This window comes from Lingula anatina, chromosome 2 (assembly GCF_051362555.1).
Source record: "Lingula anatina isolate TDL-2025a chromosome 2, LinAna3.0, whole genome shotgun sequence".
In the NCBI taxonomy this organism is placed as follows: Eukaryota; Metazoa; Brachiopoda; class Lingulata; order Lingulida; family Lingulidae; genus Lingula; species Lingula anatina.
In genome coordinates, this window is record NC_141768.1 from 8,036,310 (window position 1) to 8,061,080 (window position 24,771).

At 34.2% G+C, this 24,771-nt stretch overlaps 1 protein-coding gene and 1 long non-coding RNA gene across 6 annotated transcripts in view; both read right to left on the reverse strand.

The window, feature by feature from the left end:
- LOC106161191 (zinc phosphodiesterase ELAC protein 2) overlaps positions 1-24,771 on the reverse strand; it is a 72,037-nt gene that overhangs the window by 10,995 nt on the left and 36,271 nt on the right. For all 5 annotated transcript variants that reach the window (XR_015333061.1, XM_087005785.1, XM_087005784.1 and 2 more), the window contains 9 exons: positions 23,523-23,574; positions 22,357-22,519; positions 15,544-15,688; positions 11,962-12,065; positions 10,960-11,063; positions 9,458-9,560; positions 6,896-7,034; positions 4,247-4,398; positions 2,765-2,876 (listed from right to left, as the gene is read on the reverse strand). Coding sequence is in view for 4 of the 5 variants with exons in the window: in XM_087005785.1 (XP_086861911.1) it covers positions 2,765-2,876; positions 4,247-4,398; positions 6,896-7,034; positions 9,458-9,560; positions 10,960-11,063; positions 11,962-12,065; positions 15,544-15,688; positions 22,357-22,519; positions 23,523-23,574 (1,074 nt within the window). In the remaining variant the exon portion in view is untranslated. The remainder of the gene's footprint in view (positions 1-2,764; positions 2,877-4,246; positions 4,399-6,895; positions 7,035-9,457; positions 9,561-10,959; positions 11,064-11,961; positions 12,066-15,543; positions 15,689-22,356; positions 22,520-23,522; positions 23,575-24,771) is intronic.
- Positions 18,062-22,160, reverse strand: LOC106158643 (uncharacterized). Its single transcript, XR_001237934.2, has 3 exons — positions 19,708-22,160; positions 19,234-19,484; positions 18,062-19,078 (listed from the first exon to the last, which is right to left on the reverse strand). It is a non-coding gene; the product is annotated as an uncharacterized LOC106158643 (long non-coding RNA).

The window sequence follows — 24,771 nt, forward strand, 5'->3', positions numbered from 1 at the left end:
TAACCCTAGATGTTGCATGGGAAAAGTTTTTCTCAGCAACCCCATAGAGTAGTAAATTGGGCTTCTCATAAAAAATAGTCACATTTTGATACGATCAGTAGAGTTGATCCCGAAGTGAAGGACAGAAAAAAAAAACTTCATAAAATTCTACATTTGAAATTTTTTTTTTTGTGGATTGTTTTCAGTCAACATTAAGCATTTATTGAGGCATCATACCATTCTGGGGAAGGTTTTCAGGAATTGATGGCAAGTGCATGTATGGCAGAGTTAGAATTTTCAGGGTCCTGTGAAACTTCTTCATCCCAAGGTAAGCCTGAGTCTGACATTTTCAAGGACTTGATTAAACAAGTAGAAATGTTAGCTTCTGGAATATCAGATTTAGAACACTGATTCAGTTGATAGTTCTCAATGGCAAAGACAAAGATGTGTTAAATATGAATAGGAAATTAGATTTGATGGTATCAGGCATGGAAAAAATTGGCCATTGGGTAAGTGATTTGGAGTGATAAATGAGTGAGTCAATGTGTAAAAATGTCAAGTTGATTGTATGCTTTAAGTGTAATCAAGACGGATATTTCTTCCAGGTGTCCTTTAAACGCACTAGGACCTTCGGTTCCGGGGTCCACACCCTAAATCCAGTAAAGCAGGCCTCAGTAGTTGGTAAAGCAAATGAAACAAAGGTATGCAAATGAAACAAAGGTGTTGATGGCATAGCATGTAATGCTTTCATAGACACCAGTTCAATGGTTTCAGCCATATCAGAACATTTTGTGAAAGAGTGGTTAGGGAGAGATATCCTTTTAAAAGAGCTAATGAATGTAGAATCATCAGGGAGACAGATAGCACCTTACGTAGGATCTATTGAAGTAACTGTGAGTTTGCAGACTTATAACGCCATAAGAGAAATCACATCTATTTTGCTAGTACATGTACTTCCGAGTAGTGCCGCTTAGATCCAAAAGGTGCCAGTGTCAGGCCTACCCAACTACCAGACTCGGCACCAAATGATCCTGAATTCACCAGTAGATCAGACCATACTACCCGTTTTCAAGGTGTGTGTCAGATCGCATTACACAGTATCATACCCTGAACAAATTTTGAGTGGTGATGCAATGCTTTTCAACCCCGCTGAGAAACGTCACTATCACATCGCGTACTAGGCAAGAGCGGTGTCGCATCTGATACTGTGTAATGCGATCTGACACACACCTAGAAAACGGGTAGTGTGGTCTGATCTACCGGTGAATTCAGGATCATTCGGTGCCGAGTCTGGTAGTTGGATAGGCCTGAGTGTACATAAGCACTAATACTTTGTGCTATGGAAAGGGTGGGGAGGATGATAGAAGGAAAAGAGAATTGCTTACAAATTGTTGGGAATTGGCGTACAAATCAATGGACATTGGTAAGGTTGGAAGTAAGCATTCAGTTAAAATAAATACAAGCGAAACTAAAATAATTAATGGGATATGTAAAAGGGACATTATAGTGAACAATACAAACGCAGTCCTGTAACCAAGTGATCGAAATCCCAGGCCTGGGGGTTAGATAATGCACCCTTGTTTAGTAAGTATGAAAGGTAGACCAAATGAAATACCTGTAGTTATTACAAATTTCTCAATACCAAGAAAGTCCATTTTATGTAATGTCAATAGAGTGTGCAACGTATCGTCCATGCTCAATGAAAGTGGAGATTCCACTAGAAGTTGCGACGGTCTTCGTGCTCTGAATCAGTTATAGGCGGATATGATATGTTGGAGAGAACACATTTAACTGATGCAGAAAAAAGGGAAGTAGACCAATTGCTTTATGAATATCATGACGTTTTTGTGAAGGGTGATACTGACATCTGTACAACAAATTTGGTCAAACATAAAATTCGACTGACAAACCATACTCTCTTCAGAGACAAGTACAAGAGAATCCTGGAAGGTATGTATGATGAAATTCGATATGAATTAATAACAAGGCAGCAAAGCTGTCAAATGTACAGACAAAAAGCAGGAAATAACTATGCACAAAATAGGCTACTGTCAATTCTGATGCAAAAGATGCATGGTTTTTCTTAAATGGTCATCATGGGAGCAGTGCCCAAAATAGGTTTTTTTCAAATTTTGATGCAATATTACATAACGTTTAACAGCATAATGACCATCAATTTTTAATAATAAAATATTAGTATCATGGATATTCAGAAAATGTGACTAGCAAAGGTCTTCAGGCCCATGGAACTTCAAAAGTCACAACTTGAAAATGCCAAAATGTAAACAAGACAGCACTGTTCTGAAATGTTTTTTTCCATTTTTAACAATTTTTAACATAAAACAAAATTAACAGTTAACTGCTATTTTTATATGGTCAACTAGGAAAATTGATGAGATGGGAAAAATATCAAAAGAGCAGTGTTAAATGTCCAATTTCTTCCATTCTGAGATACTGAACATAGTGAATGATTGAATCTGACAAACTGCAATGATATGAGTTTATTTCCATTTTTGAAACTTTATTACACAATACACCATAACAAGTTTACCATCATTTTTACATAATCAACTAACAATGTTGTAAAGATGCAGGAAATGTCAAACAAACACTTTTACATATATTATTAATTAAATAATGAAACTGTTAACATGCCTAAGAATTGAATCTGAGGAAATGTGAAAAAACATTTTCGAACTGTGAAATGTGAAAAGTTAACCAATTAGATTTCAAATTACACAAAATCATTACGTTTTTGCATCTCTGTCTTAATGAGACATGTTACCTCTGTAAGCCCAAGTGTATTTGTGACATGTCTTTGAACTAATTGTTTTCTTACACGCTGTCGGTTTGAAACCCAATACTTGTCTGGCATGAAGTCATTTGTGGAAAACAGCCTAGAAGAAAAAAGACATGATTCAGTAATGAAAAATTGCACAAAAGAAAATGAATGGTACCTTTAAAATAATAGCATTCTCCTTTAATCTTTGTAAGCAAATGTGTTTGACCACCTAAGTTACTTTCATATATTTGTTAGTGCAGACTGCAATCAGATATCAGAAAGAAGATTTCGCAGATAATTGTCCAATATACCGTCTTGGTGTGGTGTTCCTGGTTGTACAGGATATCAAGTAGCCACACTCAATGTGCATCATTTGCTTAGTAGATTAATATAAATCATCATCGGAGAACAATGTGTAAGAAGCACAATGTTCCATCATTTTACAAGCACACACCGTGTTTTATTTATTTATTTTTTTTTTTGGAAAGTTATAGTTTTTTGCACATTGGCTTTTTTTGCATATTGGCATTTTCAACTTGGGGACTTGGCATGAAGCCCTATGGTAGCTATGTTTTGTGAATATTCATAATACTTATAGTATATCATTACAAATTGGTGGTGATTATGCTGTTAAGCATTATGCAATACTGCTTCAAAAATGATGAAAACGCTTTTTTTGGGCACTGCCACTATATTGACCATTTCAAGTTGTGTTTCAGTCCCATGAATCTGTAAGTTGTTATGTGTACAAAATAAGGTTTTCTGCAATTTTGATGCAATCTTACATAATACTTAACAGCATAATCAGCACCAATTTTAATTAACATAGATATTTAAAAAATGTAACTAGCAAAGGCCTTCAAGTCCATGGAAGTTCAAAGTCACATCTAAAAAAATGCCAATATGTGATTAATGACCATTTCACAAACATCTGCACAACTGCCAGAAAAATTATCTGATCATGCATATATTAGGACTCGGCCTGTATTTTACTAATATGGATGGTGCTGATGATGACAGGTGCAGGTGATGGCTATATAATAATAATAATAATAATAATAATAATAATAATAATAATAATAATAATATATTTATTTTGAGTCTAAACTCCATATTAATATGTTCATTAGACTTTACAAATATGTACATACAAATAACAGGTAGACAACTGGTCATAACACACTGTGTACACGATCTCGCCTCCCTGTACAAACAGGTTGCATCTACCAGAGAGATTAAGCTTACAGAGAGACCATACAAATGGTACCCTGGAGAGGCATTGAACTTCATTTAAAACTAGGGTTTAAAAAACCATTTAAGTCTAATTTTGCCCCTGAATCAATTTATATCATGACGGTTCTAGTGCAGCAAAGCAGTTCAAAATCAACCTGGTAGATGAACATATAACAGCAAAAAGACCAAGTGCAATTAACAGTTTAAAAATATTTTTGTTTCTTAGGCCACAGGTGAATATTTCATACTCACTCAAATAAACTGTTTATGTCTTCTATAAAATCTTCCCCAATTGTCTGGATCCAAGGACTCATAAATCTTCCTGCAATCAACATTACAGGCTCTACTTCCAGCCCTAACCTCTGAAGAAGATTTCTGCGTTGAAGGAGTACTGTACAAACACCCTGCAAAGAAATAAATGTTAAACAAAGCAGAAAAGTTGTCAAATGTACAGACAAAAAACAGAAAATATTAATGCACAAAATATGTTACTGTCAATTCTGATGCAATAATACATTGTGCTTGACTGAAAAGTTAACATTAAATTGTAATTATGCACAACAGGTAATGCCGATGTAAATAAAATATGTAACAAGCATAAGAATTCAGGCCCATTAGAGTTCAAGTTCACACTTTGAAAATGCCAGATTGAGAAATAAACTGGACATCAAAGCTGATAAATTACAGACACCATATAGGAAACAAGGCAGCAAAGCTGTCAAATGTTCAGATATTACATAGAACAAAGTGCACAAAATAATGTTTCAGCCAATTTTGATGCACTGTTACATAATGCTTTAAAATAGTACAATCATTCATACTCTCCTACATATGTACTTGAGGAGACATAGATATTGAAAACCTAGCAAGTGATTAAATTCCATGTGATATTAAAGCAATAATAACTCTTCCTTTGAGATTCAAAATTCCGCAAGAAATACATTGTAAACAATGCATGGAAATATATTCTATTGCATTTTACCACTAAAACGGTCGTTATTGTAGTAAAACTAAAATCTGTGCTTGTCAATATGGCTTTCGATGCCTTTCTTCCCGGTCGTTAAGGCAACCGTTGCCAATGACGTTTGGGTGTCACGCGGATTCTTGCATTCATTTGAGACCAAAATAACATCTGGTGCCAAACGCCTGATGCAATATGCAGATGTAAGTTGCGAGTTTCTGTACAGTGCGTCAGATAACGAATAGTCCAGAATTGCACACATTGTAGATATAAATGCATTTTGAGCAATAAGACAAATGATCTTATGAATCTTACATTATTGTTACATAGTGCTGTTGTTGTCTGCTTTTCCCGCCGTTTTAAGTAGGTCACCAGAAACTATCGCTTGATATCGCGTGACTATGCAATGACAGAGAGGGCTCCGTCAGTTAAAATCTCTTAAGAGATTAGGAAACGTTTAGGGAAAAAACCCTGGACTAACTTTGAATGCAGGAATGGGGTTGTTGACCATTGGTAAGTATGGGAAAATTGTCGTTTACTCCAGGAAATCCAAATTTTTGGCTAAAACAAAGAGTTATTATGGCTTTAAAGGCACTGAAAATGTTGTGTGAAAAAAAAAATTACCAGTACATTTAAAGTAAAACCAAAATACAGTTTGGCAGCTATGGGATGAATGTCACCAAAATTGTGCAAAAAAAAAAAACAACAAAAAACAAAAAACAAAATCATTACCATAAATGTAAAACCCATGCCAAATTTGAGCAGTATGTTAATCCTACGAATCATTCTTGCAATTTAAAAAAATAATAACTAACAAAGTTTTCTTTTCATAACATTTGTGGTGGCGTAACGTGACTGAGTGTCCCCAATGAATGAGTCCGGTCACTGGTGGTACAAATAACCCATTTTCTTTCATTTTTATATGATCAACTAACAAAATTACTGAGATGGGAAAAATATCAATACAACAATTTTAAAGTGCCCAACTTGCTATATTCTGAAATTCAGTGAAGGATTGAATCTGACAAACTGCAATGCTATGAGCTTATATCCATATCTGTCACTTTATTACACAATACACGAAAACAGGTTTACCGTTTTTATCTAATCAACTAACAAAATTGCTAAGATATAGGAATTGTCAAAAGAATACTTACATATCTAATTAGTTCAATAATGAGACTGTTAACATCCCTATGAATTAAATCTGAGGAAAAACCATGCACTTACATACGAAAAAGGCATAACTTTATCAAAACTTATTTGATCAAGCTTATTTTTTAACTTGATCTGTTTATTAGTCCTATGAATCAGTCATTCAAGTTATTTAGCAAAAATATGACATGGTTCTCATGTTATCACTATAATGGTGGACAAAATATGCTGAAAAAAAGCAGAAAAACAGCACAAGTTTTGTAAAAATGGTCTGATAATGATTTTCAAACTTGATCTATATTTAAGTGACTGATCACACCTGTGAGTTTCCACACAATACACTTATCTGTCTTCCTTGAAATGTGTTATCAATCAGTGTTTCAAATATGCTGAAGACAGCAAAAAAACTTTTGAAAATATAGACTAATCATGCTGATTTTTGAACTCGATCTGTATTTTAGGAATATTTACCAGTTCCTTAAGTTTGAAGACAAAAGGTAAAACGGTTTTCCAGTTATCGTGTTATCACTGAAAGTGCATGGTAACAATGGTGAGGACAACAGCAGGGACAGTGACAACAATAAAAGAGACAGGTGACAGTAATATGTACAGACATATCTGTCTGTGCATAAAAACAATTAAGCATCCAATAAGTAAGAAGTTATATATATATATTTTTTTTTTAATATTAGAGATATGTGCAAGTAAATACTGCATTTACTTCTTCTTTTTCTTCTTCTTCTTCTTCTTATTATTATCATTAAATAAATAAATAAATAACATACCATGTGATGGTCTATATGCAAATGTGATATGTAGATAGCCTTCAGTTTTGCCATGACATCTACTACTTTATCACCATAGAAACGGACAAGTTGCGCATAAGTTCCCTCTCCACAATCTAACAGGATGCTTTCATCAGAACTGAAGTATAATGACATTTATTTAATATTGTCAAAAGCATGTATGGACACAGTAAACTGTTTAAAAAGTAAAGGAAATAGGAAGCTTAAAGGCTGTTAGGTATTTGCCATGGTATGTCATGTAACAAAATAATAAACTAGATAAATATGAATAGAAACCATATGCTGAAGTTTATTAGCACAAAAATAACTTCCATTTACATCCAGATTTAGAACATGGTCATCAAATGTCCAGTTTATCAGCTGAAAAATGAGTCTAAAAAATAATTAGAGCTACAGGTTGAACAAGGTAGCAAAGCAGAAAATAAAGATGCAGGAAATAGGTCATTTTGTCAATTTTGATGCAATAATAATAATAATACTTATAACAGCACACTCAATGAACACTAAATTTAAATGCACAACAGGTAACATGGTCAATAAGATTCAGGACCAAGAGAATTTAAATTCACATAAAGAAAATCCCAATATGTGAAAAATGATGACAATGCATAAAAGTATTACATAATGTTTAACTGCATAAACACCAAAACTATTGCTTATGTGGAAATACAGAAAATGTGCAAAGCTTCAGGTAAATGGGAGTTAAAAGTCACATCTTGAAAATGCAAGTGGTTGAAAACAAAACTTAACATAACATAACAAAAATATTCCAATAAAGCTGTTATTCAAACTTTTAATCTATCTGTATTAACATGATATGAATAGCTCAATGAGTTTGAAGATATAAGGCACTGTTATTCATCTATAGCATTAATGTTGGTATTACACGGAATAGTCTTTTCTTTGGTAAACTTATTTGCAATATTAAACAGCATTTACCTGCATAATTATCATTGATTCCTAATTATGTGACAGTTTATTTAGACTTTCACAAACTGTATTTGGCAGACAGCTAAACCTATGGGAGTTTACAGTGAAATCTCAACATGTGTAATCTAATTTAATCGCCACTTGAAACTTAATTAGACAAGTAACTTAATACCTCTGAACTTAGCTAGTGATTACCCAAGAGGACAATTACAGACTGACCACTCTTTGTATCCATATAGCACCAAAGACTGTGAAAAATAAAAAATTCATAAAGAATTGCATTGCTTCCAAAACAAAAACAAACACACTGATCTTCCAACATGAGCTGCACTTCAGGCCTATGAATCTATTCAGTAAGTTTGAGAATTGTAAGTAACATGGTTTTCCTGCAATGGTCATCATGGCAGCAGTGCCAAAATAGGGTTTTCTTCAACTTTTATGCAATTTTACATAATGTGTAACATCATTATGACCATCGATTTTCAATAATAAAATAAAGGTATCATCGATATTCAGAAAATGGGACTAGCAAAGGTCTTTAAGCTCATGGAGGTTCAAAGTCACACTGTGAAAATGCCAATACGTGAAAAATGAAAGTTTCACAAACACCTGTATAACTTCCTAAAAAATTAACCAATCAGACTTGTTTTCCAGCTTAAGCTGTATTCAAGTCCTATGCTTCTTTCATGTAAGTGTGAGAAGGGTAAGTGGCATATTTTCCTTTAATGGTTACTATGGCAGCAGAACCCAAAATAGGGTTTTCTTCAATTTTGATGCAATATTATATTATGCTTTCACAGCATAGTCACCAACAATCTTTAATAATGCACTGTAGATAACATGGATATTTAGAAAATGTGACTAGCAAAGGTCTTCAGACCCATGAAATTTCTCAGTCACACCTTGAAAATGCCAATATGTACAGAATATGTAAACAAGCAATCAATGTACTGTAACGAGTTTCTTTCCATTTTCACCATTTTTACATAAAACAAAATCAATTTACTGTCATTTTTATATGATCAACTAAAAAATTGTTGAGATAGGAAAAATTTTAATAGAACAATTTTGAAGTGCAATTTGATCCATTCTAAGATTCTGAACATAGTGAATGATTGAATCTGACAAACTGCAATGATATGAGTTTATTTCCATTTTTGAAACTTTATTACACAATACACAATAACATGTTTACCATCCTTTTTACATAATCAACTAACAATGTTGTTAGTTGATTATAGAAACTAACAATATTGTTAAGATGCAGAAAATGTCAAAAGAACATTTTGACATGTTTAATTAGTTCAATAATGAAACTATTAACATGCTTAAGAATTAATGTATGACATACAGTTCAAGGTAGGAAAATATTACACCAATCAGTTCAGCAAAGAACTTATGATATGGCTTGAAAAGCACAGACATTTAAAACACAAAAAGTTTTAAGGTTGACATGGTTCTGAGGACCAGCCCATAATTCTGAACAGTTGGGGTTGTAGGCATTACAGCATAGTGTAGTATCAAAAGACAATTTTAACTGTATCTCTTATCCTTGGTGTTGTGGCACAATAGACAGCATCTAATTTCATTTTCATTTGTTGATTTCCTCACCTAAGATGCACTAAAATGCTGCTGACATTTCTCCGCAAATTTGGTCGCGAGGCTCCTGTTCCAAGAAAAATAATTTCTGGGAATTCTTTCTTTTCTGTGATTCCTAACAATAAATAAATAAATAAATGAATTAACCTATATCAGATAACAAAGCTGTCAAATGTACAGATCAATATGTCACAGAGCTGTTTAAAAATCAGCAGGTATCTTATGAAATATTGAGAATTATTCTAATATTATAACTCAAGGAAATAGTATGCTTCATGGAATATAGGCGAAGGAGAATGAATTGAAGATGAAATTTATTGAAGGTGTTTATCTGCTCCTGTAAGCTTGAAGTAATACAATATTCTGAAGTTGACCATGGCTTTTTTAACAAGGCAGCAAAGCTGTCAAATGTACACACAAAAAGCAGAAAATAAAGCTGCACAAAATAGGGACAATTACAGACTGACCACAGGCTGACCACCCGTTGTAGCTGTAAAGCTCCAAAGATTATGTAAAAAATTTCATACAGAACTGCATTGCAACCAAACAGAAAGTAATCACACTGATTATTCAACACAAGCTGCACTTCAGTCCTTTGAATCTTTTCAGTAAGTTTGAGAATCATAAGTAACATGGTTTTCCCTTAATGGTTATCATGGCAATAGTGTCCTAAATAGGATTTTCTTCAAGTTTTATGCAATATAGCATAATGCTTAACAGCAGGGTGGCCATCAATTTTTTATAATAAAATTATCATGGGTATTCCATAAGCTTGAAGACAAAAGGTAAAAAAGTATTCCACGTATCATGTAAACACTGGCCCACCCTGCCTCTTTAGCCACCCAGTAAATTTAATGTAAACAAAAATATGGTTTGGCAGTTATGGGGCAAACATCACCAAAATTGTGCAAAAAAAAAAAAAAAAAAAAAAAAAAAAAACGGAGTAATTACCATAAATGTACACTGATCATGCCCATTTTGCTTCTTTGCCAAACAAAGCTACACAGTAAATTTAATGTAAAACAAAAGTATGGTTTGACAGTTATGGGGTGAACGTCACCAAAATTGTGCAAAAATGAGAATAATTACTGTAAATGTAAACCCATTTAGCATTATGCTAATTTTTGAAAGCAACTTGCTTCTTTGCCAAACAAAGTCAGTCAGCAATTTTACAGTAAAACAAAAATATGATTTGGAAGTTGTGGGATGACGATAACCATTGAAAGCTGAACAAGTGATAAAGGGCCGAGGCATGCAGCACCTATTCACTGGCTTGAAAATTTACTGAGCTTTTCCAATGACATGGTTGAACAATCAGAACCAAAAAAATTCTGTTGCATGATTTTGACTTTTGTTCTAAATGTTTCAGCCCAGAAAAAATAATTTTAGAAAATAATTTTTTGGTCGGATTGATTAGACTGTTCAAACTATTTGAGCAACTACCGTATGTTCACACATATGGTACTTGTACATAAAAATAGCATAGCATCATTCAAATAAAAGAAAATAATTACCTTTTTTAAATGTTGCTGTTTTCTTTTTTACTTCCTTTAGAACTTTCTCGGCTTCAGAACTTATCCAAACTTCACCATTGGTAGTATTTTTAGAATCATTCATTCTAGAAATAAAACCATTGCCTTTTTAAAGTCAAAGCAACAATTAATTTTACAAATTAGAGTTGACATATATTAATTGACAAGTACAATACAAATGCTAAACTTAATACTCTGACTCTGTAAAATGATGTAGACTACAATGCAATATGTTATTATAACGACATGAATGAGTATGATATGGTCCCTGAGGATTGTCTGCCAAGCCAAAAGACAGGTGCAGAAAATCTCCATAACTAAGTCAGATATCAAGAAATTTGGTATAATTGACAAAAAAGTTTGATCCACAAAATGTTTCCTTTTAAAATTTTTGTTCATGTAATATGCACCCCTAATTAGGATGTTCCATTGAACAAAGGCATTATTTCACCTTTTGGCTGTCAGTGATAAAATCAGTAGTGAGTCTTTCAAAATTAATTCCAGGCTATAAATTGTAGAACTTATAAGTATGATAAAATTGGTGTTAAATCTGTGTTAATTGCTGTTCAGGCAAAGAAAATTAGCCCAAATTCTAAAATGCAATTTCTAAGACCCCATTCCCATAGATTTTAGATCGATTTATCCCTGTGGGGAGTCTCACTAGATTACTGTCAGCTTAGTTGGCTTAAGCATCTGTCCCGCCTACTAAAAGCTGTAAAGTGGTAATTAACTATGGTGCGCGCTCGGCTGACTGCAATTTAGTGTGAACCCCCAGGGAGTTAGGTCGATCTTAATCTCTGTATCGATCTAAATCTCTGTGAATGCACCCTAACACACAAACACTGTTGTTAGGTCATCAGCTTGAACTAGCAAAATGTGACAGCATTATCTCATTACATGACAAAGGTTATTTTCTGCATTATCTAAGCAGGTACAGAATTAAATCAGAACATTTTTATCAAGCATAATACCCCTCATACTTACATCTTAAATCCCTTCTTTTCAGCAGGTCTGTAGGTATAAACCAAGTCGGTTGTGGCTTTTACAAAATTCTCATTGATTTCTGGGTCTGTTGGTAGTTTGAGTTCCTGCAAAATAGGCTGAAATAGATTATTCTAGGAATTTTCTAACCAAAGTCAACTTAACCCTTTTGAACACAAATTCCAATTGAGAAATTATTATTATTATTAATTTTTTTCTTTTTCAAACCTGAAAACTTTACTTTAAAATGTCTTTAATCAATTTGGTGTTGTACAATAAAGGCTACCACCAGTGGATGTTGAAAAAAAAAGACAATGAACTAGAGGATCAGAGAGGCGATACCGCCTCCGAATATTGTACCACCAGCTGGAGCAAGCGCATTCGTATAGACCCCCACATACACAAAGTAAGGGACACAGCCACCAGTCTTGTGCTTGACAAGCTGTAAAAATGCAATCAACAAGAATTTTCAAAATATGCAAAAAATATATATAACTTAAAATGGTACAATCAAAGTGAATTCATCGTAAGGTAGGTCAAAGGTCAATTTCAAGGTCACAGTAAATTGCCAGTATATGACTTCCTATTCAAGTTTAATAGTAACTATGGACCTATCTCTGCCAGTTTTGAAGATAAAAGGGAAGCAAAATTCGCAAAGTTCAGTTCATGGTGAAAAGTAGGCCAAAGGTCAATTTTAAGGTCACATTTAGATTGCCAGTATATGACTTCCTATTCAACTTCAATAGTAACTATAGACCTATCTCTGCCAGTTTTGGAGATTAAAGGGAAGCAAAATTTGCAAAGTTCAGTTCATGGTGAAAAGTAGGTCAAAGGTCAATTTCAAGGTCACAGTAAGATTGCCAGTATATGACTTCCTATTCAACTTCAATAGTAACTATGGACCTATCTCTGCCAGTTTTGGAGATATAAGGGACTAAATGTTATAATTTTGGAGTTACCATAATGTGCCATAAATTTCCTACAGAAAAAATTAATTAAAATAAAGAAAAGGTTATTTTGGTCAAAATTCTTGAAATGGGAGGTGTTCTGAAGTTCGAGATGTTCAAATTTGATGATATAATGTCATTTTTGACCACGAGTTGTCTGCTTTGCCAAGCCTTATGTTTTATTTTTCTGAATTCAAAATTTATTATCCATTACCGTACTGCACATTTTGCTTTCACCACCAATGTACTTTTTTAAACAGCGTATCTTTGGAGACAAAAGGGAAGCAAAATTTGCAAAGTTCAGTTCATGGTGAAAAGTAGGTCAAAGGTCAATTTTAAGGTCACATTTAGATTGCCAGTATATGACTTCCTATTCAAGTTCTATAGTAATTATGGACCTATCTCAGCCAGTTTTGGAGAAAAAAGGGAAGCAAAATTTGCAAAGTTCAGTTCATGGTGAAAAGTAGGTCAAAGGTCAATTTCAAGGTCACAGTAAGATTGCCAGTATATGACTTCCTATTCAAGTTCAATAGTAACCATGGACATATCTCTGCCAGGTTTGGAGTTAAAAGAGAAAGAAATTAGCAGAGTTCAGTTCATGATAATAAGTAGGTCAAAGGTCAATTTCAAGGTCACACTGAGATTGCCAGGATATGACTTCCTATTCAAGTTCAATAGCAACTATGGACCTATCTCTGCCAGTTTTGGAGATAAAAGGGAACCAAAATTTGCAAAGTTCAATTCATGGTGAAAAGTAGGTCAAAGGTCAATTTCAAGGTCACATTTAGATTGCCAGGATATGACTTCCTATTCAAGTTCAATAGCAACTATGGACCTATCTCTGCCAGTTTTGGAGATAAAAGGGAAGCAAAATTTGCAAAGTTCAGTTCATGGTGAAAAGTAGGTCAAAGGTCAATTTCAAGGTCACATTTACATTGCCAGTATATGACTTCCTATTCAACTTCAATAGTAACTATGGACCTATCTCTGCCAGTTTTGGAGATATAAGGGACTAAATGTTATAATTTTGGAGTTACCATAATGTGCCATAAATTTCCTACAGAAAAAAATTAATTTAAATAAAGAAAAGGTCATTTTGGTCAAAATTCTTGAAATGGGAGGTGCTCTGAAGTTCGAGAAGTTCAAATTTGATGAAATAATGTCATTTTTGACCACAAGTTGTCTGCTTCGCCAAGCCTTATATTTTTTTTTTTTCTGGGGTTCAAAATTTATTATCCATTACCGTACTGCACATTTTGCTTTCACCACCAATATGTACTTTTTGATACAGCGTAACTCGAAAACCGTATGGAATACAAAAAAACGGAGACCACCACCAGTGTTGGGCTTTACATGCTCTACAAAATGCAAAAAAGAATGGGTCTCTAGTGTTAACGGTTCCCAAATTACAGACAGGTTTCGGTATCTTATGGCCGCTACTCCTGTGAAAATGCACCGATTGACCCCAAATTCACGGAGATGAAAGATGACCTGAAGGGTAACAACTTCCAATAATATTATTGGTTAAGTCTGTGTGGTGTCTGAATAACAGGGCAAATAATTTTTTTTTCGTAAAAAAATTAATTTTTTTGAAAATTTTGGCCCGTTTGACCTTGAAATAAAGGTCAAATCCAAGGGCATATTTGAAATCTACACATATGACTTTTGGAAAGCCGTCTGTAGAAATTTTTCCCATAATTCCATCCATGAATGCACACATGAACTAAAATCCTTAGGTTTCAACATCCATTATGGTATCAGTTAGATATACTTGAAATCAGCAAGGTGCATGTGACATTGCTTCTGAAATAATTTTTCTTCTTCACTATGAAAGATTTTCTATGGAAATTACTCCATGATGATCTTTATGCATACCAACATAATACTAAGGGATATTGTCATCCTGTACCCAAAACTTCTTATTTACTGCGTTACATACATTGTTTTGGGTAATAAATAAATCTTCAGTGTTTAGTGACTAAATTAATTAACATTTACCCGTCATATTACGGGTGACATCATAATTGTGACTTTGGGGTTAAAAACTGAAAAATTGGTTTCTCAAATTTCCTTTTCATGATCACCATTACAACCCTGATCTAATGACACCATTAGGACTCCAAAACCATGCCAGCCATTTTTCTTAAAATTTCTTAGTTCAGATTTTATCATTTATGAAGCAAAATGCCTTTCTTTGATGAAAATCTGTAATTAGGGGCTTATAATTTCATAACAAAAACATTCAAACTAAAATGATGGCACGGGATTCTAGCCTATAAACTCCTTGTCAACTCTTCGTGACAATTTTCGTGATAAAATCTTGTTCACGGATAAAGTTATGCCCCCAAATGGATTGCCATCTCACCTCAAAATAGAAAGGTGTTAAATTGATGATTAAAGCTTTGAGTTCCCTAGGCTTATACATTGCAAAAAAAAAAAAAAAAAATGCCAGTTTTTTTATATTTTCGAGGATTTTTCCATCATTTTAAATCATCACAAAGATAGATGCATTATTGAATAATTAGATGCAGGAAAAAACTAATTTTGGGTCTGGACGATAATACAGGGTAACAATATCCTTAACAAACTTTTTTGTAGATTGGAAACCAAATAAATAATTAGTATGTAACTAATATACCATAAAATGCCGATGGTTGGCAAGCAGAGGAAAAACATCATCATCCAATTTATTTATTAAAGCCTGATGTGCATATACCACAGGAGAGGCACATGATATAGACTCTTCTTCATCAAAGTATAAATTCTTAGTATCTGGACTAAACCTGAAAGAAATAAAAAATACTATGTGCAATGATAAAATATCACTTATTGGAAAATCATCAATTTAGTTACCAACAAAAGTATATATTCTGATATGAACTCAGTTGGAATTCGAGAAAATTTATATCACCCTTTTCAGGTATACTTAACAAGACTGCAAACTGTTAAATACGCAGACAAAGCAGAAAGAAATGATAAATAAAAAGGGTTATATTGTCAATATTAAAGCAAAAACACAAAACTTAACAGTATTATCACCACAAAAATTTATTTATACACTACAGGTAACAGGAACATTCAGAAAAAGTACCTAGCATAGATCTGGGAGAGTTACAAAAAATACCAATATATATATATATATATATATATATATATATATATATATATAGATAGATAGATAGATAGATAGATAGATAGATAGATAGATATATAGATAGATAGATAGATAGATAGATAGATATAGATATAGATATAAAATTGAAAAAATATTTAAAAGACGTTATTTAAAAAAAAGCACAAAATAATCCCTATAGTGCACAAAATAGAGTATTTGTTATATTTGATGCAATATTACATAATGTTCAACAGCATAATCACCACCTTTTTTTACCCAATGCAATTTTACAGTCAGATAGTCAAAAAAACCAAAATGTGAAAAATGAACATTGCACATAAAAACTGCATAATTTCAAGAAAAACTAGAGGATCAGAGAGGCGATACCGCCTCCGGATATTGTACCACCAGCTGGAGTAAGCGCATTCGGATGGGTAGTGATTTTCTAGACAATAGGCCTATTGGTTTTCCTTGAAATGTGTTATCAGTGTTGCATATATGCTGACAAAAGAGGAAACCTATGGGCAACACTGGGTATATCTCTGCTAGTTTTGAAGATATGAGGGGCAAGAAAATATTCAAAGTTCAGTTCATGGTGAACAGTAGGTCAAAGGTCAATTTCAAGGTCACAGTTTATGACTGCCTATTCAAGTTCAAAAGTAACTATGGGCATTTCTTTGCCAAGTTTAGAGATATATAGGCCAGAAAACATGCAAAGTACAGTTCATCATAAAAAGTAGGTCAAAGGCCAATTTCAGGATCACAGTTAGATAGCCAGTATATGACTTCCTATTGAAGTTCAATAGTAACTATCTTTGCCAGTTTAAGAGATATAAGGGCTGGAAATTTTAGTTCATGGTGAAAAGTAGGTCAGAGGCCAATTTCAAGGTCACAGTTAAATTACAAGTATATGTCTTCCCATTCAAGTTCAATAGTAACTATGGGCGTATCTCTGCTAAATTTGTAGTATTTCACATTTTATTTTCACCACTAAATATTGGATGTTGAACTTTTATATATAGTGCAATGCCTAAGCTGTATCGAAAACAAAACACAGACACCACCTCCAGTGTTGCGCTTGACAAGCTCTACAAAATGCAAAAAACAAGAGGTCTCTATCATTAACAGTTCCAGAATTGGAGACAGTTTTCAGTGTTGGCATCTAATGGCCGCTACTCCCGTGAAAATGGACCAATGAGGGATACCAGCCCGCTTGGCACCAGGTGTCGCTAGTGTGAATTCAGTCCTTCCACAGTCGCCATTTTGGAAATAACATGTGTTGGACTGTGGCACTGGCCTTAATAAACTTGCCTCAGTATTGTTGTGTACCTGAATGTTAAAGTCGGCAAGGTGGGAATAATTTTCCTGAGGATTCAGGGCTTCGTTTGAAGTGAAGGGTTACATGTCAACACACCTTGCATGTTAAAGGGACAGTTACAACTTGGCACAGGCACAGTACAGTAATTAGGCCCCTAAAGATAGACGAGTTGCCTCAAAAAGAATACACGGAGAAAGGTTAATTGATCTTGGCAAAACTTATAAAGTTTCGGAAAGAGAGCTTCATAGCAAGAAAGTGCCCCTAGGAAGTATGATTTATCAAAGTGCGTTTTTTTATGTCCGCAATTTCAGAAGAGTTGTCAGTAAATATACATAAGTGCCGGTAGCCTACTACCCGTATAAGGTTGTGTTATTAAGTAATATCCTTTTTTATTGATGTATTGAGCATGACCGGTAATGTTAATTAAATAATTGGTTTTATTTAAAATAATAATTCAGTACATCGTAAGAATCATAAAACTAGGTATAGTTAGATAATTTATTTGTACATGTATAGATGCAATTTCTCAGCCAATGGAATAATGCAGGTTTGGAAATCTTTTTGTAACAGTTGAAGAAATAAAATTTAAAGAAAGAAAACATTTTATAAATGAACAGTTTTTTTTTTTTTTTTTTTTTTTTTACAAAATAGCACTTCTGAATTGTTTTACTTGAGTAGAAACACCATATTATTTCATCGCTCTGAAAATTCATTAAAAAGTAGCAAAACCAAATATTTTATTTAAACAAAATAATTATTCAGTCCATAGTAAAAACCATGAAACCATGTAATACTTAGATAATTTATTTGTGCTATTACTTTCCTGAATGTATAGCTGCAATTTCTCAGCCAATGGATTACTGTAGGTACGGAAAACTTTTTGTAACAGTTTAAGAAATAAAAATTAAATAAAGCAAACATTTTACAAACGAACACAGTTTTTTGTTCCTTTTTACAAAATAGTACTTATGAATTATTTTACTTGAATAGAACCACCACATTATGTCATCACTTTGAAAATTCTTTAAAAAGCAGAAAAAACAAATTATTTGCTGTAAATACAACTATCAAATTATTTCATCCCACTAAAAATATTTTACAAAATAGCACAATAGGTTTTTTTCATTACAGTTAAATATTATTAAAACAGCATCAACAGGCAAGTACTTTTTGTAAAGAATATAGCACCACCAAATTATTTCATTTTAGTTAAAACATTTTTTTAAAATTGCACTTCAAAACTGTGATTTCAGCTAAAACCATTTCATACAGGGGTACTTTCTATAAACTAGCTGACACATACTTCCTATAGTGTTTTTCATTAAAAAAAGTTATCCTGGGCAAAATACATGTAGAAAAATATCCAGTGTCAGAATGAATCAACCCCACAAACAGATCTTTGAATGTAAACACAACAAAATAGCAGAATGGGCGATTTGTAATGAATATCTGGCCTTCTAACTGAGTATAGTATTTGCGGGTTTTCTTTAGGCCCAAATTCGTGCACGAGATACACATTCCAAAAAGGGGAAATCAGGTCCGGGTCCGACTGTCATGTGTCTGGAATGGTTTTGGACACAACAATGATTCATACATTTTGTTTATATACTTCTTCTCTGTAGCTGCAATTATCTCTCCAAATCTGGAAGCAGTGATCCGCCATTGTCTCTCCTTGTGTCAGATTGCGCTCTTTCCTTGTTATAACTTGCTATGCTCAGTGTTCGCTGTTTGTTCCTCAACCTGAAATATTCATATCCCATTAAAGCATGGTAGATGGTTACAGCATTAAATAGTTTAGATACAATATTATAATTCTATGATGTCACACATCACCTAGTTTGATAATTCTATCTCATATTTGGGCCCGATTCTCAAAGACCTCTGTTTTCACTTACATCATTCCCTCTATCCATGCTTTATTCTTTTCATGGCACTTGGAAATAGTTGTTGTCCATCACAGCCGCCTGTAAGTCAGCTTTAGGGTAGGCATAACTGGTGGCTACATCAATCTTTACCGCTGATGTGAAGTGATAGGTAAGATTCCTGAAGTAATCATTTTATCCTGCTCTTGAAGTTGGCTGTCCTGGAGTCCTGAAATCGACAGTTTCAGGCTTTGCCCCCAATATACGGGCCTTCTTTGGGTAACCTTATAAAGAAAATGAATGAGTTCATTTATTAAGTATAAAAAAATCTTTGTCTTTCGTGCTACTTAAACAAAATATGAGCGTAAGCCTACTCGTACCTATAGTAGTCTACATGTACATAACATGTCAGATTTGACACACACACCTCGACTAATTATTTATTTTTTCAAGGAAAATAGTTAGCATTCGTGTTTTTCAAGCACTAAATGAAAAGAAAACACATACCTTTCAGTCAATTCACATTTGCATCCAGATGTTATGGCACCACATTCAAGTAAATTGCGTTTGAGTTGGTTCACTGTCAGCGACGCGTGCACACGCTCCATGTTAAACTCTGGTGTAAAGCATTGAGCGAGATTCTGCGAGACTTTAGAAGGACTGCTTTCACCCCCACGCCATCTAGCGGCATACCCTTAAAGCGGGTATTCCCCATTGACCCCAAACTCACGAAGATGAAAGAAGACCCTCAGGGTAATACCTGTCCATAATATTATAAGTTAGATCTGTAAAATTTCTGAAAATCGGCATAAAATATTAAATTTTTTGCAAAAAATTCCCATTTTTAGAAATTTTTGGCCCGTTTGACCTTGAAATAAAGGTCAAAGGTCAAATCCAAGGGCATATTTGAAATCTCCACATATGACTTTCGGTCAGCCATCTATAGAAAATTTTCCCATAATTCCTTCGGTATGGGAGATATTTAGCATTGAATTTCTAAAAATTTTGACAAGGGTGCCTTTCGACGAGTGTCATGCCAAGGGCAATGCACCGACTGAGACAAAAATACCCAGGGGTTCAAGTTGAGATTATACATGACTGAAATCCAAGAGATGGGCACACAGGCCCATGCAGTCTAGGAGGAGAAGCGGTAATGGTGACTTGTATCCCACGACACCCTGCGGAGCCAACGGAGCTTACAGAGCCGGCGGAGCCGGCAGAGCCATACAAGACGGGTCGGGACTAAAACCATGAGTACTGCCAGCGTAGACGCTGGTGGTACTAATAATCTTATGGGGCTGCTTTTCCAATTAAAGCTTTATGTTAATCATAAGAATCATTCTTGAAAGTGCTATGGTTTTCCTTTAATACTGCTTACAGTGGCAATGCAGAAAATGGGGTTTTCATCAGTTTTGGTGCAATACAACATAATGCTTAACAGCATAATCATTTTTGTATTATCTACTACACGTAAAATGGAGATTTATAAAATTTTACTACTATACAACTTCATGGTCATGCATTGAAAATACCAATATGTGAGAAATGAACATTTCAATAAAACTGCATTACTTTCTGAAAAAGAATCCAAGTCTGTTTTCCAATTCAAGCTGTATTTCAATCCTTTCAACTTTTCTGTAAGTTTGAGAATCATAAGTAACATGGTTTTCTTTTAATGGTCAATATGGTAACATTGCCCAAGAAGGGTTCATATAATGCTGAACAACATACAAGAATCACCACCAATTTTTAATAAGAAAGTTTTAGTATCATGGATATTCAAAAGATGTGAATAGCAAAGCTGTATGTTTGAGAATCATGAATTACATGGCTTTTTTTTAATTGGTCACTACATATTTCATAATGCTTAACAATATATGTATGTATCATGGGCATTCAGAAAATCAAGAAAGCATTAGCTTTATGCCCAGGGCTATAAAATTGGTTGAGTTCATTTCAAAGTAAGAAGTAGGTTGCAGGTCGAATTTACTGTTTCACCCTCCCCCCAGCTGAAAGGAGTTTTGACACACTTCGCAGACGATAAAAACTTGAAAATTTCATCGGTCTTGGAAAATTTCATCAGTCTTGAAAATTTCGTCGGGAGAGGATTTTCTGCTGATGTAATTTTTTTCACTGAAAATTTTGTCAAACTTGAAAATGGGTACTCTCCATTATTTTGAAAAGCTTGTCAACTTATGTGCCCGCGTTTTCCAGCTAAAACATAAAGGTAATACGTCAGCTGATTCCAGACAATGAAACGATCAAGATATCATTGACGATAACGCTCTCAATGGGAGAAATGAACAATAGAGTGCTCCGGCGAGCGGCTACTTACGATATAGATGGTGTAGATGTGGATTTCCATTTTCAATTGTCAGAATGTTGGCCTTTTATGTCATTGTTATTACCTGGCACATATACACAAGGTTTGCACATGGTGCGTTTTCAAGTGGATAAATAGGAGTCGCATGCTGCTGCTCTTTGTCAGTTGTAACGCTTTCAATTTTAACGACTGCTGTCCGTAATGAAGAAGACACAATGAGAAAATCAAGATCAGCAAATCTCTGCATTCCTGCAGTTCCCTGTAGTATTGCCTCCATAATAATCCACCCAAACCTGGTTTTTGTTTCGATATGTGGCGACACGCCTCGTTTTTGCATGTTGTCAGTTTGTAGGACAGATTGGTGAAAAGTTGCATTTAAAGAGTCCCTTTATGAACAATGTTGCTTGCTTACTATCACTTCCTATTCAATAACTGACTTTTCCTTTTTTAATTTCAAACACATGGAGATAAACTTCTCAATGATTGTGTTTTTATTACCATAGTTTGTCCACGGTTTCTCTTTTTTTATGAAATAAAATTGATATTGTACATGTAACTACACCTTTGTCCTAACTCAGTGGTTAGGAAAAGGATGCTTGGACAAAAAACTTCTATTTGACTCACTTACACCTGGGGAGCAATGCTGCTAACAAGATGTTAATCTTGCGCGAGGAAACACCTTCACTATATATATATATATATATATATATATATATATATATATATATATATATATATATATATATATATATATATATATATATATTCATTCTGTGATTGAAAGAAAATAATACATACTATAAATAAGGTTTGCCGATATTATGAAGTTGTACCTTTGAATCCATTCCTGGTACCGTGGGTCTCTAAAAATCTGCATAGGTGTGAAATGAATTATGAGTTCTGCAGTGTTTTCTGGATTCCCTCCATTCTGATACTGATGAAACTCTTGGTTTTTCAGCAAAGATTCCAAAAATCCTTCTGTTGGACAATCAATTACTAAATTCAAGAAAAAATACTATTATTGAAAAGGACTTAACACTATGCTATTGTAAGACAATATGAAAGACAATAAAACTTTTCAATACATTAATATGTAATTATATGAAATTGATGAATCTCACAAGAATCCATTCTGAAATGAACACTCACACACACACACACACACACACACACACACACACCGCAATGATCACTAACTGATCAAGAATATGGCACATATGATTAAAGTGGTGTTGTGCCATCCATGATCTGTGGTAAATATGTCTTTTTACCATTCACTTCTCACCATGGCTTGAAGTGTTGTAAATTCAATAATAATAATACTAATAATTATATACTTAAAGTCATAATAACTCTTCGTTTTGGCCAAAAATTGGATTTTCCTGGAAAAAACGGCAATTTTCCCGTACTTACCAATGGTCAACGACCCCATTCCTGCATTCAAAGTTAATCCAGGGTTTTTTTCCTAAACGTACGGTTTTTTGTTAAAATCTCTAATGAGATTTTAACTGACGGAGCTCTCTCTGACATTGCAAAGTCACTGGTGACCTACTTAAAACCGCGGGAAAAGCAGACAACAACAACACTATATAAGATTCATGAGATATATTCGTCTTTTTGTTAAAAATGCATTTATATCCACAATGTGTGCCATTCTGGGCTTTTCGTTATCCGACGCACTGTACAAAAACTCGCAACTTACGTCTGCGTCCGCATTAATGTGTTTGGCGCCATGTTATTTTGGTCTCGAATGAACGCGAGAATCCGCGTGACACCATTACGTCATTAGCAACGAATGCCTTGATGACTGGGAAAAATGGCATCGAAAGCCCCATTGACAAGCACAGATTTTAGTTTTACTCCAATAACGGCCGTTTTAGTGGTAAAATACGATAGAATATATTTCCATGCGTTGTTTAAAATGTATTTCATGCGGAATTTTGAATCTCAAAGGAAGAGTTATTATTGCTTTAAGAGAAAGAAAAACAATTGTTTTTACCTATAATTGGTCTCCATATGACAGCTTTTTTGAGAATATCATCAGGGCATATCTGAAATACATTAAAAGATACTGGCTGATACCCGTCACATCATTCCATAACAAGAGGATCAGAGAGGTGATACCGCCTCTGGAAATTGTACCACCAGCTGGAGTAAGCGCATATGTTAAGGTCCACTAAATGCATGTGATGAAATCACTCATTTACATGTTATGTTTATACAATCAGTCAGCATATTATCATTCACCTTACTTCAGTCTTGAATGAATATTTATCATCCTCTGTAAAAGTATACCTGATAAGTAGGACTGATATAACTTAAAAGTAGAAGCCCTCAATTGTTATCTATTGCATTGCAATTAGTATTTAAATGAGTTGCTGCCACTGTGGCATGCAGATAGATTCTCTGTAGATAATGTGTATAAAGGCTGAATGCTTGGACTTAATAAAGGACTTTTAGACTTGGAACTGAAGATGTGAGTCTGTGGGGTTATATTCCCTCTCCCATGCATCAGTGACAAGTGAAATATATTAGAAGAACCTGGGTAGGGTGGAACATGGACCCCTACATAATGGCGAGCTCGACCAGGGTCACTGCGGGGGAGGGATATAACTATGGATCCAACTTTGAAGATGAGTATGCGTACGAAGATGATGACTGGGATTCTGAAAAGGACTTAAACATTAACGGCAGACTGGTAGAATGCCTGTCCAAGCTAGCAGACTTGTTACAGAGACAATATGGCAGTTTGCAGCAACAAAATAATGACATTACTGCAGAATCTGAAATGAAACAAGAAGAAGTTAAAGAAAGAAACCAAGGCAAAGTAGATGAATTATTAGAAATGGAGATGGGAACTTTGGACGAGGCACAGACAACTGTTTTTGAGGATGAATGTATGAATCAGATGAAGCTTGTAAAGGACGATGATGTAGGTGAGGAAAAGGATGGGAATGAACTCTGTGAGGACATAATGACTATAAACGAACAAGAGGTAGAAAAGGGAACTGATGTTGAGAAAGGGGAGAAACATGAAAGGTATGTCGAGAAAGATTATGAACAAGAGGTAGGATTGAAAACTGATGATGATGATGATGATGACAACGGATTAATCGGAAGTGAGAGTAAAATGGGTGAACTGAAGTATTATGAGAAACCTGAAGTAGTTGAAAAGGCTTTAACAGATGATGTAAAGAATACGGATAAAGGACTTGATGATGATGATGACCCAAAGTATGTGGAGAAAC